The following is a 17,337-nucleotide window of genomic DNA, read 5'->3' on the forward strand; positions in this document are numbered from 1 at the left end:
ATTATGTAGAATTGGTGGGATCAGTATCCATCTCTGGTGCATGAGCAGGGTTTTTGGAGCCCAGTGCCTATGGTGGGAAACCTTACACAGCCTTGGTACAGGGGGAGGGGCTTGAATCTGCCTCAGCTGAGTGTGCCAGGCTCTGTTGACTCTCCATGGCAGTTCTTGCCTTGGAGGAGGTAGGAATGGGGGATAGATTGGGAAGAAGGCTGGAGAGTGGGAGGAGGAAGTAGAGGAGGAACTGTGGTTGGTATGTAAAATGAATAGAAAATTTCTTAATAATAAAAAAAAAGAAAAAAAGAAACTACTATGACACTAAAAATTTGAAACACTAAAAAATTTTGAAACAATATTTTTTAAAGTTTTATGTATGTTTCTTAAATTCCCAAATAAGGCCTATAAAAACTTCCTCCTGAGAAATGTTAGATGCTTTCTAAATGACATTACATGAAAATCAGTTTTAGGAATGGGTCTTAGGACATTTCCCACATTCTAAACTATTACATATTGATATATGTAGCTCTGATTTACAGCTGAGAATGTTTTCAGATTCAGAATAATCAAGCTTTAGTAACACATGTCTATCAGATACTTTGATGTTCCCAATTTTAAGGATTTGCATTCAATCTAAAGAACTTTGTGCTCATTGCTTTAAAACCTTCTTTGACCTCCTTGTTTCTTAAGCTATAGATCAGAGGGTTCAACATGGGAATCACAATGCCATAAAACACAGAGGCCACTTTCATATTCTCCTCAGAATTGTCAGAATGAGGCTGTAAGTACATGTAAGCGAGGGTTCCATAGAAAATGGTGACTGCTGTCAAGTGGGAGGCACACGTGGAGAAGGTTTTCTTCCTCCCTGCTGTGGAGGACATCTTTAGGATGGCGGCCATGATGCATATGTAGGAGAAGATAATAACCAACACAGTGAACATCAGGTTAAATCCCACAAACACAATAAGCAGCATGATATTAATGTCAATGTTGGAGCATGAAAGGGTGATGATTGGGACAACATCACAGAAAAAGTGATTGATGTGTTTTGATTTGCAGTATGACAATGAAAATGTAAATCCTGTGTGTACTGAGGAATTTATTGATCCCATGAGATAAGAAAGAGCTACCAACTGGATGCAAACTTGTCGAGACATGATTATAGGGTAGCGAAGGGGCTTACAGATTGCCACATAACGGTCCACTGCCATAACAGCTAGGAGGTAACAATCACTGGTTGCAAATGTGGCATATACCAACAATTGCATTACACATCCTGTATATGATATGGAACAGTCTTCTACAATAAAGCTCTGCAGCATCTTGGGAGTGATGGCAGATGTGTAACAGATATCAACAAAAGCCAGATGTTGTAAGAAGAAGTACATGGGGGTCTGAATTCTGGAGTTAGTATTGATGAGAAGGATCATCCCAGTGTTACCCACCATGGAGGTCACGTAGATGACAAGAAACACAATGAAGAGGACATACTGAGTATCGTGCTGGACCCCAAATCCTAGAAGATAGAAGTCAGTGGCTTTGGTGTCATTTCCTTGTGCCATGGCTACTAAGAATCTGAAGGGGCCAAGACAAGAGGGAAAAATTAGGACTTATTGAATGGAAGGATTCTTATACTTCATTTTATATATTTGTTTTACATATCTCAACCACAGTTCCCTTTCTCTTATCCCTTTCCATTTCCTCCCCTACCTCCCCTCTGACAACTCCCCCAACTCACCCCCACTCCCATCCACTCCTCTGTTTCTGTTCAGGAAAGGGTGGGCCTTCCATGGATAGCAACAAAACATGGAATACCAAGTTGCAGTAAGAATAATCACCTTCCCATGTATTAAGACTGGTCAAAACAACCCAGTATGAGGAATATGGTCCTAAAAGCCAGCAAAAGAGTTAGAGACAGCCCCTTCTCCCACTGTTAGAAGTCCCATAAAAAGACCAAGCTACACAACTGTCCCATATATGCAGAGGGCCTAGGTCAGTCCCATGCAATCTCCATAGTTGTAAGCTCAGACTTTGTGAGCTCCTATAAGTCCAGGTTAGTTGTTTCTGTGGGTTTTCTTGTGGTCATTGGCTCCTACAATCCTTCCTCCCCTCTTCTGCAGGACTCCTTGAGCTCCACCTAATGTTTGGCTGTGGGTCTCTGCATCTGTTTCCGTCAGATGAAGCCTCTCTGATGACAACTGGGCTAGGCTTCAATAGTACAGCCTGAGATCCATGTCACATTACTTTTATAAAGTTTTATTTATTTTATTTTGTGTGTATGAATGTTTACCTACATATATGCGTGTCATATGCATGCAGTGCTCACAGAGGCCAGAAGAGGGTGCTAGAATAATCAGAACTGGAGTTATAGACAGTTGTGAGAAGACTTGTACATGCTCAAAACCTAACCCAGGTCCCCTACAAGAGTAGCAAGTACCCTTCACTGCTGCTCTCTCAACTATTTCATATTATTTTTTGACCTAGGTGTTCATGATAAATACATGTAGTTTTGATAGTTTAATGAATAACTTTTCTGTATCTAGAATAAGAGGCCAGCACATGGTCAATGTATTTGAGCAGGCAATTTATTTTCAAATAAAGCATAATTGATAGAAGAATGCTGACATTTTATGAATAAGTCTGAGAAATATAGGTTGACATACCTTTCTGTTGTAATAAAAGTTTTTGTTTACATAAGTTAAAATCAAAATTTTATTTTGTTCCTTTTAATAGCCTATAGTTTTTCTTATGCCTCTATTTTTTAATCATTTAATTCTGGTCATAGCTGTTGCAATTAGTAGTGTAAGCAAGAAAAGGTTTTGAGACACATTCATGCTCCACATTTTTGATGATTTTTACCACATGACTTATTGTTATTTTTTTGATGACTATCATATAAAGAGTTTGCCTCACAAAATGGATATCTTATAAGAGGTAAGATAACACTTCCCACGGCAATTTCATTTTAGGTCCAGCCTTTTAAAAAAAAATCATGTGGTAACAGTTTAATACTTACAATATCTTATTTTAAATAGTAACAACCCTTGTTTTTCCTCTATTGACCTATTAAGTATAAAGCTAACATGCATTCACATAGTGTGAAACTTCAACTTCTGTGATTCAGTGCCATCATGTTTAAACTTCTATCCATACTGCCAAGTATTGCTGATTATGGAATAATATCTGATGGCTTTTCGTATGTGCATATGATATCTTTCCCATCAATACTTGTGTTTTTCTTATGGGACTAGAGATAGACCACACTTCTTCAAAAAAAAAACCCTCTGATTACATATTAATTTGTGTGTGTGTGTGTGTGTGTGTGTGTGTGTGTGTGTGTGTGTGTGCTCATGCCACAGAGCATATGTGGTGTGTAATGGTCAAAGAACAACTTGTGTGAGTTGGTTCTCTCCTTACACCACTTGGATCTAGGGGACCAAACCCAGGGTGTCAAGATTGTCAGGAAACATTTTGATGCTCCGAGATATCTTGTGGGACTAAAGACCATATTTAGAATCACTCTTGCTTGTGTAAGGTCATGACCCATACTCTACCCAGTGGAGCACAGACAAACATTCTTCCTCCAAGCCTGAATCAGTTCTTCACCCCCACTGTTATAGAGACAGGTGCATTTGGATATCAGCTCCTAGGAATCTTCATCTGTTAGCTAGGTATTGATAGTTGGGGAACTTGGCATGTCATTCATATGTTAAGGTTGCCATCTGTAAAACAGAGTAACAGTTTAACATGTGGATTTCAGATAAACAGCACAATCTTAGTAGTGATTAAAAATACATTGTTCATTTGAAATCCCACATCAACTGTGCATTCTGTGTTTTTAAGTCTGGTGACAGTGCTGCTGTTTCATGGGGATGTTGGTCTGCTTTAGGCTATTTCTGAAATCACATGAATCTGTTTTGTTTTACTACAGAATATTAGAGACTCGGCAAATTATATAGATAATGGAAATTTACTGGACTCACAGTTCCAGAAGCTAGTCAGTCTAAGACTAGAAGAAGTGCACTGAGGGACTTCTCACTGCATCACTCCAGAGTGGAAAGGCAAGAGGAGTGAGGGGAAGAAAGACTTAAATCAATGATAGAGATGACCAATCCACTCACTGCATAACTCAGATGTGAGATCAGAGAGCTCACAGGCCTCTAATAAAGATTTCTTTCCTTAATATGCACCTATGAAGGACCCTGTAACAATGAAACAACTTTCAACCTAGAACTCATATTGGCGATTCATTACTGATTTACCAAATACAAGAAGATAAAATACTGAGCTGGCAACAGGAAAAGCTTGGAGGACCAGCTAGATTCACACTGTTGAATTCTCCAGGCATGGTAAGAGGGTTTAAAAGAATGAGGCTTGTTCAGATTCCTCTGGAATTGCTTCTAGGCATTTTAGATAAGAACCACTGCAGAGTCTTTCAGAACACAACTTACAGCTTATAACTTCTGGTTATAACTGACAGGCCAATAGCCTACAGAAGACACCAGAACTTCCCTGGCTTAGCAAGATGAACTTCTAACATTTGATGTATAAAGAATGAAGAAAGATACAGAGCCTATGGAGGAAGCAGAAACTTCCAGGGAAAAGGACCAGTTTTGAAGCTCTCAAGCAACCCACCATACACACCATACACACACACACACACACACACACACACAGAGAGAGAGAGAGAGAGAGAGAGAGAGAGAGAGAGAGAGAGAGAGAGAGAGAGAGAGAGAGAGAGACAGGGAGGGAGGCAGGGAGGGAAAGAGGGAGGGAGGGAGAGAGAGAGATACAGACACACATGCTACTGCTACAGATTATAAGCGTGAATTAATCATTGAAGGGTGTATGAGGTCATTCAAAAAGACCTTCGGCACTGTAGAGTATCGAACTCAGGGCTGTATATGCCTACTAAAAACTGGCTATTGAATTATATCATGTGATGGGATTTTTGCTTCACCATTTTGTTCATTGTTGTGTATGTAATGTGTTATGTCACAATGTAAACCCATAGAGGAAAACAAACACCTCACATGCCCAGCCCATCAGTAGAGCACTCCATCGATCTTCTATGGGTGACTCTCAGCAGTGTTGTGTCATCACAGAGAAGCTTGTCAGTAGCAATTTATTTTTAGTGATGGAATATGGAAAACCATGTCAGTGTTGATGTTAACTTCTCTGATAGTTTTAATTCCTTGAGAAATAAGCACCACAGGACAAACATAATTAATGAGAAAGACACTGCTGCCTTCAGCGTTAGTTTAATGAGGGCTGAGAAGAAGCATATTTTAGGAAATTGTTTTGTCATTTAAATCTGTCAGAAACTAGGCAAAACGGTGTCCTTCAAAGGGGCAGACTCTATCTTGAGAGGAAAGGCAATTCCTAGGCAGATCTAGACTAGGTACATTTAAGGCACAATCCTCCAGATGGGAGGGGAGGTGGGGAGAAATTGAGAGGAGTTGAGGTGTGTGAAAGAAATTTATTTTCAACAAAAGATTAAAAAATTGATTACTTTCTAGACAGGGTGACACTGTTTACCACTTTAGCTTTGGTCATCGCATAACCGGTAAAAAGATATGAAGTTACAGAGACACCTTTTTAAGAACTAAGGCCAGCCTTCCCCTCATTTCACAGGTAAAACATATGGGTCAAGGATGAGTAGACTCAATATCAATTATTTCTTTTTTGTATGTGATGAAGAAATTTCCCATAGGATATGATAAGAAAAAAGGGCCATTATCAGAATACTTTAAATTAACTCAATCTGTACCTAGTCTCAGTACATAAAAAAATGTATACATAAGAGCTTTTGTGTAGTTCTGTTATGCTGAAAAGAGAAAAATGGTGGAAAAACTAAAAGATCTAAACATATAGACAAGTCACATTCAGAGGTTAAGAACTCAATAAAACAAAACAGCATATTGGACACAAGTGTAACATAGTTTCTGCCAAGTCTTGAAGGGTTCTTTTTGAGACATAGACCAGGCTATTTAAAAAAAAATGCATATGGAAGGGAAAAGTTGTTAGAATGTCTAAAGTATATGCACCACATTTTCTTTATCCATTCTTTGGTTGAGGGGCATCTAGGTTGCTTCCAGGTTCAGGCTATTACAAATAATGCTGCTATGAACATAGTTGAGTAAGTGTTCTGTGGCATGATTGAGTATCCCTTGGGTATATGCCTAAGAGTGGTATAATTGGGTCTTGAGGTAGAGTGATTCCTAATTTTCTAAGAAGTTGTCATATTAATTTCCATAGTGACTGTACAAGTTTGCACTTCCACCAACAGTGGAGGAGTATTCCTTTGTTCCACATCCTCTCCAACATAAGCTGTTATCAGTGTTTTTGATCTTAGCCATTCTGACAGATGTAAGATGATATCTCAGAGTTATTTTGATTTACATTTGCCTGATAACTAAGAATGTTGAGCAATTTCTTAAATGTCTTTTGGCCACTTGAGATTCTTCTGTTGAGAATTCTCTGTTTAGATCTGTAGCCCATTTTTTTTTGTTTGTTTTTATCTTTTCTTTCTCTGTGTAGTTTTTGTGCCTGTCCTGGATCTCCCTCTGTAGACCAGGCTGGCCTGGAACTCACAGAGATTCACCTGGCTCTGCTTTCTGAGTGCTGGGATTAAAGGCATGTGCCACTGCCACCCAGCCTGTAGCCCATTTTTTAATTGGATTGTTTGTTTTTTTGCTGTTTAGTTCTTACTTTCTTTATATATTTTGGAGATCAGCCCTCTGTCAGATGTGGGGTTGGTGAAGATCTTTTCTCATTCTGTAGGCTGTCGTTTTATCTTATTTACTGTGTCCTTTGTCTTACAGAAGCTTCTCAGTTTCAGGAGGTCCCATTTATTAATTGTTGCTTTCAGTGTATGTGCTACTGGTGTTATATTTAGGAAATGGTCTCCCATGGCAATGCATTCTAGGCTACTTCCTACTTTCTCCTCTATCAGGTTCAGTGTAGTGGGATTTATGTTGAGGTTTTTGATCCTCTTGGATTTAAGTTTTGTGCATGGTGATAGATATGGATCTATTTGTAATCTTTTACATGTTGACATCCAGTTATGCCAGCACCATTTGTTGAAGGTGCTATCTTTTTTTCACTGTAGAATTTTGGCTTCTTTGTTAAGAGTCAGGTGTTCATAGGTGTGTGTGTGAATTAATGTCAGGGTCTTTGATTTAATCCTATTGGTCCAAGTGTCTGTTTTTATGCCAATTCCAAGCTTTTTTTTTTTTTTTTTTAAAAAAAAAAACTATAGCTCTATAGTAGAGCTTGAAGTCAGGGATGGCAATGCCTTCAGAAGTTGCTTTATTGTAAAGGATTGTTTCAGATATCCTAGGTTTTCTCTTTGTCTGTATGAAGTTGAGTATTGTTCTTTCTAGGTCTGTGAAGACTTGTCTTGGGATTTTGATGGGGATCGCATTGAATCTGTAGATTGCTTTCAGTAAGATTGCCATTTTTATTATGTTTGCTCCACCTATTCATAAGCATGGGAAATCTTTCCTCTTTCTGATATCTTACTCAATTTCTTTCTTCAGGACTTAAAGTTCTTGTCATACAGGTCTTTCACTTGTTTGGTTAGAGTTACTCCAAGGTATTTTATATTATTTGTGACTATTGTAAAGGGTGATATTTCTCTGATTTCTTTCTCAGTCCATTTATCATTTGTGTATAGGAGGGCTACTGATTTTTTTGAGTTAATCTTGTATCCTGCCACGTTACTGAAAGTATATACACAATGGAGTATTACTCAGCTGTAAAAAACAATGACATCATGAACTTTTCAAGCAAGTGGATGGAACTAGAAAAATATCATACTGAGTGAGGTAACCCAGACTCAGAAAGACAAACAGTATGTACTCACTCATAAGTGGATACTAGATATAAAGTAGAGGATAATCAGACTACAACTCAAAGCTCCAAAGAAGCTAGGAAACAAGGAGGACTGTAAGAGGGTTATGCAGATCACCTTGGGAAGGAAACAGAGGAGATCTCCATGAGCAAACTAGGGGTGAGTGGTGGGCAATAGAGGGGAGGGAATGGGGGATGAGAACATAAGGGATCAGGATGGTCAAGCTGGGGGAGGGATGGTGTGGGAGAGCAATAAAAGAGATATCTTGATAGAGGGAGACATTATGGGATAAGGAAGAAACCTGGTGCTAAGGAAATCCCCAGGATTTCACAAGGATGACCCCAGATTAGATTAGTAGCAATAGTGGTGAGCATGCCTGAACTAGCCTACCCCTGCAATCATATTGGTGAATACCCTAACTGTCGTCATAGAACCTTCATCTAGTTACTGATAGAAGTAGATGCAGAGATCTACAGTCAAGCACCAGGCAGAGCTCTGGGAGTCCAGTCAGTCAAAGAGAGGGAAAACGGATTATATTAGCAAGGAGGGGGGTCAGGATCATGGTGGGGAAATCTACAGAGACAACTGAACTAGGCTCAAAGGAATTCATGAACTTTAGATTAACAGCTGTGGAACCTTCATTAGACTGGACTAGACCTTCTGCATACAGGAAACAATTGTGTAGTTGGGTCTGTTTGATGGGCCCTTGGCAGTGTGATCAGAATCTATGCCTGGTGTATGAGCTGACTTTCTGGACCTCATTACCTATGGGCAGACACCTTACTCACCCTTGATGCCTTGGAGGGGGTATGGCCAGGGGGAGGTTGGTTCTGCCTCAATTGAATGTGCCAGATTTTGCTGTCCCCCCCATGGAGAACTTACACTTTGGAGGAGAGAATGGAGGCTGGGTTGGGGGGGATTAGGTAGGGGTTGGGGGAGTGGCAATAGGGATGAGAGGAGGAGGATCTGTAGTTGGTATGTAAAAATGAATAAAATATTGAAATAAAGAATGTCTAAAGTAATTCCGAAAAGGTAAAGATCAATCCACTTGATATTGAAATATTTATTATAGCTGTAGTGACCAATGCTAATGTTGGTGGAAAGATAGACACACATATAAAACAGAATGGAGAGCTCTAGAATAGATATTCACAGGCTCTGTCTGCCAACTTGAACAAAGCTACAGAAGCCAGTTAGAGGTATAGTGCTGTTTTTTTTTTTTTTTTTTTTTTTTTTTTTTAAGATTTATTTATTATGTATACAATGTTCTGCTTCTGCTTGCACATATCCCTTCAGACCAGAAGAGGGCACCAGATCTCATTACAGATGGTTGTGAGCCACCATGTGGTTGCTGGGAATTGAACTCAGGACCTCTGGAAGAGCAGCCAGTGCTCTTAACCTCTAGAGCCATCTCTCCAGCCCGTAATAGTGCTGTTTGTTTGTTTTAACGCATGGCTTTGTCGTACTTGGCCATCCACAGGTAAAGTGATGATCTCAGTGCAAATCTTACACCATATACAAGTATTTACCCTAAAGAGCACACATAGATAAATGCAACATATAAAACCACAAGACTTCTAGAAGGGACCAGAGGATTTGCATCCCAAGGCTCAGTGAAGAGTTCTTTTAGACATGTCACTAAAATAAAAATTTATTAAAATAGACAAATAAATTGAACCTTATAAAAATCACATTTTTGCTCAAAGACCTGGTTAAGATAAGGAAAAGGCATGCTATACTCTAAAGAAAAAATTTAATGCACATATATAATGCTAGACTTTGTATAGGGTATTAAGGAACTCTCAAACTGAAAATTTTAAAAAGTCAAGTTAGAAAATTAGTAAGATAGACCCCCACCATACCTTATAGCATCAGAAGTCCCTGGAGATACAGGCTCCACCTCCAATGATTAGAGAAGAGGTTGGCTGGACAGCCCTAGTCTCTAGGCCCTAGACTCTGGGGCACATCCTGTGCCCCTTCCCCACCAATCCTAGCCCCAGCAGCTTGTCAGCAACTGAGACTTCTGCCATCCATCAGACCCTGTAAACTTCCAGTCCCACTCTGCCCTCCAAACACATAGAACTCATCCCAACACACACCAGAGGCACAGATACTAGCTGCACCAATTGGAGGCAGAGTAGCCTGGAGGCACAGGCACCACCCCTGGATCGACTAGAGGAAGAACCAACACCTGCACCTGTAACTACTCCAAACCCAGATGGGTAGAGGGCAGTGTAAGAATAAATTCAACGACATAAAGAGAAATATGGTACCACCAGAACCTAATGGTTCTACAACCTCAAGATCTGAACATCAACTCAGATGAAGCAGATGAAAACAACCTTAAAAATAACTTTATGGAGATGATAGAGGCCCTTAAATAGGAAATGAAAATTTTCATAAAGCAATCAAGAAAAAGACAAACAAAAAATTGGAAGAAATCAATAAATCCCTTAAAGAAAGCCAAGAAAAAAAAAAACAATCAAACAGGTGAAGGAAACAGTTCAAGACTTGAAAATTGAGTTAGAGGCAACAAAGATAACACAAACCAAAGGAATTCTGGAAATGGAAATTCTGGGTAAACAAACAGGAACTACAGATGTAAGCATAACCAAGAGAATGCAAGAGATGGAAGAGAGAATCTCAGATGTTGAAGATGTGATAGAGGAAATAGATTTATTGGTCAAAGAAAATGTTAAATCCAAAAATTTAACATAAAACATCTAGAAAAACTGGCACCCTATGAAAAGACCAAACCTAAGAATAATAGGGATAGAAGAAGGAGAAAAGTATCAGCTCAAAGGCACAGAAAATATATTCAATAAAATCATAGAAGAAAACTTTCCCAACCTAAAGAAGGACATGCCTTTGAAGATACAAGAAGATTACAGAACATTAAATAGACTGGACCAAAAAAAAAGTCCCTTCACCATAATCATAGCCAAAACACTAAACATGCAGAGTAAAGAAATAATATTAAGAGTTGCAAAGGAAAAAGGCCAAGTAACATATCGATACCTATCAGAATTACACTTGACTTCTCAGTAGAGACTCTGAAAGCCAGAATGGCCTGAACAGAAGTTTTGCAGACACTAAGAGACCATGGATACCAGCCCAGACTACTATGCCCAGCAAAACTTTCAATCACAATAGATGGAGGAAACAAGATATTCCATGACAAAAACAGATTTAAACAATACCTATCCACAAATCCAGCCCTAAAGAAAGTACTAGAAGGAAAATTCTAATTCAAGGATGTTAGCTGCACCCATGAAAACACAGGCAATAGATAATCTCACACCAGTAAATTCCAAAGAAAGGAAACACATACACAATACCACCACTACTACCAAAACCAAAAATTAACAGGAATTAACAGTCACTGGTCATTAATATCTCTTAATACCAATGGATTTAATTCACCTATAAAATGACATAGATTAACAGAATGGATACAAAAACAGGATCCATTCTTCTGCTGTATACACCTCAACTTCAAAGACAGACATTATCTCAGAGCAAAGGGTTAGGAAAAGATTTTCCAATCAAATGGACCAAAGAAATATTCTGGTGTAGCTATCCTATATCTAACAAAATATACTTCAAACTAAAATCAATCAAAAGAGATAGAGAAGGACATTTCATATTCATCACTGGAAAAATGCATTAAGATGAAGTCTCAGTTATGAACATTTATGCCCCCAATACAATGGCACCCACATTTCTAAAGAAACATTGCTTAAGCTTAAATCACACATCAAACTCCACACAGTAGTAGTGGGAGACTTCAACACCCCGCTCTCACCAATGGACAGGTCTGCCAGACAGAAACTTAACAGAGATATAAGGGAACTAACAATGTTATGACTCAAATGGACTTAACAGTCATCTATAGGACATTACACTCAAACAGAAAAGAATATACTTTCTTCTCAGCACCTTGTGGAATCTTCTCTAAAACTGACCACATGCTTGGTCACAAAGCAAATCTCAACACATACAAAAAAAATTGAAATACCCTCCTATATCTTGTCAGATCACCATGGCTTAAAGTTAGAATTAAACAACACCACAAAAGTCAGAAAGCCTACAAACTCATGGAAGTTGAACAACACTCTACTTAATCACCATGTCAAGGAAGAAATAATGAAAGAAATTAAAGAATTCCTAGAATTCAACGAAAACAAATGCACTTAATACCCCAAATTATGGGAAAAAATGAAAGCAGTGCTAAAAGGATAGTTCATAGCACTAAGCGCCTACATAAAGAATTTGGAGAGATCCCACACTAGCAACTTAACAGCACACCTGAAATTTCCAGAACAAAAAGAAGCAAACTCACCCAGGAGGAGTAGATGACAGGAAACAATCAAACCGAGGGCTGAAATCAACAAATTAGAAACAAAGAGAACAATACAAAGAACCAAGGAAACAAAGAGTTGGTTCTTTGAGAAAATCAACAAGATAGACAAACCCTATCTAAACTAACCAAAAGGCAGAGAGAGAGAGAGCATCCAAATTACAAAATCAGAAATGAAAAGGGAGACATAACAACATACACTGAGGAAATCCAGAGAATCATTAGGTCATACTTCAAAAACCCTGTACTCCACAAAATTGGAAAATCTGAAAGAAATGGACAATTTTCTGGATAGGTACTACCTACCAAAATGAAATCAAGACCAGAGAAACAATTTAAATAGATCCATAACACCTAAGGAAATAGAATCAGTCATTAAAAGTCTCCCAACCAAATAAAGCCCAAGGCCAGATGGTTTCAGTACAGAATTCTACCCGAATTTCAAAGACGAGCTAATACCATCAACACTCCTCAAATTGATCCATACAATAGAAACAGAAGGAACATTGCCAAACTCTTTATGAAGCTACAGTTACCCTGATACTCAAACCACCCAAAGATGCAACAAGGAAAGAGAATTACAGACCAATCTTCCTTATAAACATTAGTGCAAAAACACTCAATAAAATACTGGCAAACAAAAATCTAAGAACACATAAAAAAAATTGTCTACCATGATCAAGTAGGTTTCATCCCAGAGATGCAGTGGTAGTTCAACATACAAAAATCTGTCAATGTAATTTACCATATAAACAATCTGGAAAAAAAAAATGATCATCTCATTAGATGTTGAAAAAGCCTTTGATGAGATCGGGTGCATTCAAATGGCGGAAAGACATTTAAGGAATTGCTCAACATCCCTAATCATCAGGGAAATACAAATCAAAACAACTCTGAGATACCACCTTACGCCTGTCAGAATGGCCAAGATCAAAAACACTGAAGACACTTTATGCTGGAGAGGATGTGGAACTAGGGGAACTCTCCTCCACTGCTGGTGGGAATGTAAGCTTGTACAACCACTTTGGAAATCAATATGGCGCTTTCTTAGAAAACTGGAAATCAATCTCCCCCAAGATCCAGCTATACCACTTTTGGGCATATACCCAAGAAATGCTCAATCATACCACAAGAGCACTTGCTCATCTATGTTCATGTCAGCATTGTTTGTAATAGCCAATACCTGGAAACAACCTAGATGCCCTTCAACTGAAGAATGGAAAAATAAATTGTGGCACATATACACAATGGAATACTACTCAGCAGAGAAAAACAAGGACATCAAGAGGTTTGCAGGCAAGTGGATGAATCTAGAAAAAATCATCCTGAGTGAGGTAACCCAGACTCAGAAAGACAAATATGGTATGTACTCACTCATAGGAGGATACTAGATGTGGAACAAGGATGACTGGACTGCTACTCACATCACCAGTAAGGCTACCTGGAAAGCAGGACCCCAAGAAAGACATGGAGAAATGGATGAGATCTACATGAACTGCCTGGACATGAGTGGGAACAATGAATGGCGAGGGTTGAGGGAAAGAGAGCAGGAGATCCTAGCTGGATCAAGAAAAGAGAGGGAGAACAAGGAATAGGAGGCCATGGTAAATGAAGACCACATGAGAAAAGGAAGAAACAAAGAGCTAAAGAGGCCCACAGAAATCCACAAAGATACCCCCACAAAAGACTGCTGGCAATGGTCGAGAGACAGCTGGGACTGACCTACTCTGGTGATGGGATGGCCAAACACCCTAATAGTTGGGCCAGAAACCCTATCCAAGGACTGAGGAATCTAGATGCAGAGATCCATGCCTAGGTCCTGGGTGGAGCTCTGGGAGTCTGATTATCGAGAAAGAGGAGGGTTTATATGAGCGAGAATTGTTGAAACCAAGGTTGGATAAAGCACAGGGACAAATAACCAAACGAATGGAAACACATGAGCTATGAATCAAAGGCTGAGGGCCCCCCAACTGGATCAGGCCTTCTGAATAGGTGAGACAGTTGATTGGCTTGATCTGTTTGGGAGGCATCTAGGCAGTGGTACCAGGTCCTGGGCTCGTTGCATGAGTTGGCTGTTTGAAACCTGGGACCTATGCAGGGACGCTTGGCTCAATCTGGGAGGGGGACTGGACCTGCCTAGACTGAGTCTATCAGGTCGATCCCAGTCCTCAGGGGAGACTTTGATCTGGAGGAGGTGGGAATGGGGGGGTGGGCTGGGGGGAAGGGGAGGGGGGCAGGAAGGGAGAGAACAAGGGAATCTGTGGCTATTATGTAGAACTGAATAGTATTGTAAAATAAAATTAAAAAAAACAACAACAAAAAAACCCAACAAAACAAAAAAAAAAAAAAGAAAGAAAGAAAGAAAGAAAGAAAAAGCCTTTGACAAAACCCAACAGCCCTTTATGATAAAGGTATTGGAGAGATCAGGGATATAAGGAGCATACCTAAACATAATAAAAGCAATATACAGCAAGCAGACAGCCAACATCAAACTAAATGAAGAGAAACTCAAAGTGATTTTACTAAAATCAGGAGCAAGACAAAGCTGTCCACTCTCTCCATATGTATTGAATATAGTACGTGAAGTTCTAGCTAGAGCAATAATACAAAAAGGGAGATCAAGGGGATAAAAATTGGAAAAGAAGTTGAACTTCTACTTTTTGCAGATGATGTGATAGTATACATAAGTGACCCCAAAAGTTCTAACTTGGAACTCCTACAGCTGATAAACACCTTTAGTAATCTGGCAGGATACAAGATTGACTCAAAAAAAATCAGTAGCCCTCCTATACACAAATGGTAAATAGGCTGAGAAAGAAATCAGAGAAATAACACCCTTTACAATAGCCACATATAATATAAAATACCTTAGGGTAGCTCTAACTAAGCAAGCAAAGGACCTGTATGACAAGAACTTTAAGTCCCTGAAGAAAGAAATTGAAGAAGATATCAGAAAATGGAAAGATCTCCATGCTCATGGATAGGTAGGATTAACATAGTAAAAATGGCAATATTACCAAAAGCAATCTACAGATTCAATGGACAAGGACACTTGCTCAATTATGTACATAGCAGCATTAAACCTAATAGCCAGAACTTGGAAACAACCTAGATGCCTGTGAATGGAAGAATGGATAAAAAAATGTGGTATATTTATACAATGGAGTATTACTCAGTGAAAAAAAAAAAAACAGCATGAAATTATCTGGTAAATGGATGGAACTAGAAAAAACACATCCTGAGTGAGGTAACCCAGACCCAGAAAGACAAACATGGTGTGTACTCACTCATAAGTGGATAGTGGATGTAAAGCAAAGGATAACCAGGTTACAATACACAGCCCTAGAGAAACTAGGTAACAAGAGGATACTAAAAGGGACGCATGGACTGCCCTAGGAAGGAGAAATAGATGAGAGCTCTGAGGTAAACTGGGGGCGGGGCAGAGGGGGCTAGAGGGAAGAGAATAGGGGAGGAGACCATGAGGGATTGAGATGGTGGAGTTGGGGGAGGGACTGAGAGGGAGAACAGGAAAGAGATATTTTGATCTAGGGGGCCATTATGGGATTAGGGAGAAAACTGTTTCCAGGGAAACTCCCAGGAATCCACAAGGATGACCCCAGCTAAGATTCCTAGCAATAGTGGAAAGGGTACCTGAACTGGCCTTCTCCTGTAATCAGATTGGTGACTACCCTAATTCTCATCATAGAACCTTCATCCAGTAACTGACAGAGGCAGATGCAGAAATCCGTATCCAAGCAGTGGGTAGAGCTCTGAGAGTCCAGCTAAAGAGGGAGGAGGGCCTATATAAGCAAGGGGGGAGGGGCAAGATCATGACTGGGGAAACCAACAGAGACAGCTGACCCAAGCTCATGGGAGCTCACGGACTCTAGACCCAAAGCTAGGCAGCCTGCATGGGACCGACCTAGGCCCTATGCATGTGGGTGACAATTAAGTAGCTTGGTCTGTTTGTGGGGCCCCTGGCAGTGGGACCAAGATCTCTCCCTGGCACATGAGTTGGCTTTTTGGAACCTATTCCCTATGGTAGGATGCCTTGTTCAGCCTTGATGCAGGGGTGAGGAGCTTGGTCCTGCTTCAACTTAATATACCATGCTTTGTTGACTCCTGTGGGAGGCCTTACCCTTTCTGAGGAATGGATGTGGGGAGGTAGAAAGGAGATGGGGGAGGCAATGGAAGGAGAAGAGAGAGGGTAAACTGTTGGTATGTAAAATAAGTAATTTTTTTTAAAAGTAAAAAAAAAGAAAATTAGTAAGATACATGAACAAGTGTTTCACCAGAGTTCTAAATGAATCACAAATAAACATATGGGATATTTCCAATGTCATTGCCTATTAAGGACTTGAAAATTATGAGTACCATGAAATCATCACACTAACACAATGATAGTATGAAACACATATTTGTGATTGCCAAAATAAAAATAACGACAATACCAAATACCAAACAAGACACACAATTGCTGAATATCTCAGCACTGTCACTGGACTGTAAAATGGTAAGTCATCTTAACAAAAGTTTAATAGTTTCTAAATTCTGGAATTCTAAACATCTGCTATGTGGCACTACTTTTGCTCTTTTGGTTTGTTGTGCACAAGACTTACTCCACAGAAAAACACATAAACAAATTGTCATAACATCCACTTGTAATGGCTTTCACCAACCCACATGCTGAATAATAGACTGGTGAAGCAAATGTTGAACAATGATAATGTGGACTAGTACTTAAAAATAAAAGATTGCACTATTGGTAAATGCAACGATTTGCATGAACTTCAATGAAATTTTGCTGATTCAATGAAGACGCTTATTTCCAATATTTATATGTATTGCATAACTTCCATTTCATAACAGTATGAAAATGGCAAGATTGTAGAGATGGGGAAAAATAAGTGATTAGCAGGGCTTAGAGGTATAGATGGAGGGAGACAGTGTGTCTACTATGCATGGTAACAAGATAAGAGTTTGTATGGTATACAAGATCTGTGATGGATTTGTATTGTGCTTGTATATGAGTTCACTCTGTGAGAACCTGGTTGACTCATGTACATGTACACTGTAGTACCATCAAAGTGTTGACACTGGTGTCATAGTGTGATTTACAGGATATTAA

The 17,337-nt window shown here is 39.3% G+C and overlaps 1 protein-coding gene across 1 annotated transcript; it reads right to left on the reverse strand.

Annotated features, from left to right (window-relative positions):
• Positions 1 to 608: 608 nt before the first annotated feature.
• On the reverse strand, positions 609 to 1,556 carry LOC102914985 (olfactory receptor 5AK3-like). Its single transcript, XM_006989668.2, has one exon. The coding sequence runs from the start codon at positions 1,554 to 1,556 to the stop codon at positions 609 to 611; it is 948 nt and encodes a 315-aa protein (XP_006989730.2).
• Between the last annotated feature and the right edge of the window lie 15,781 nt (positions 1,557 to 17,337).

Source organism: Peromyscus maniculatus, chromosome 4 (genome assembly GCF_049852395.1).
Source record: "Peromyscus maniculatus bairdii isolate BWxNUB_F1_BW_parent chromosome 4, HU_Pman_BW_mat_3.1, whole genome shotgun sequence".
NCBI lineage: Eukaryota > Metazoa > Chordata > Mammalia > Rodentia > Cricetidae > Peromyscus > Peromyscus maniculatus.

Excerpts from the sequence above, each read along its gene's own strand:
- LOC102914985 (XM_006989668.2), bottom strand. The coding sequence starts at position 1,556 with ATGGCACAAGGAAATGACACCAAAGCCACTGACTTCTATCTTCTAGGA.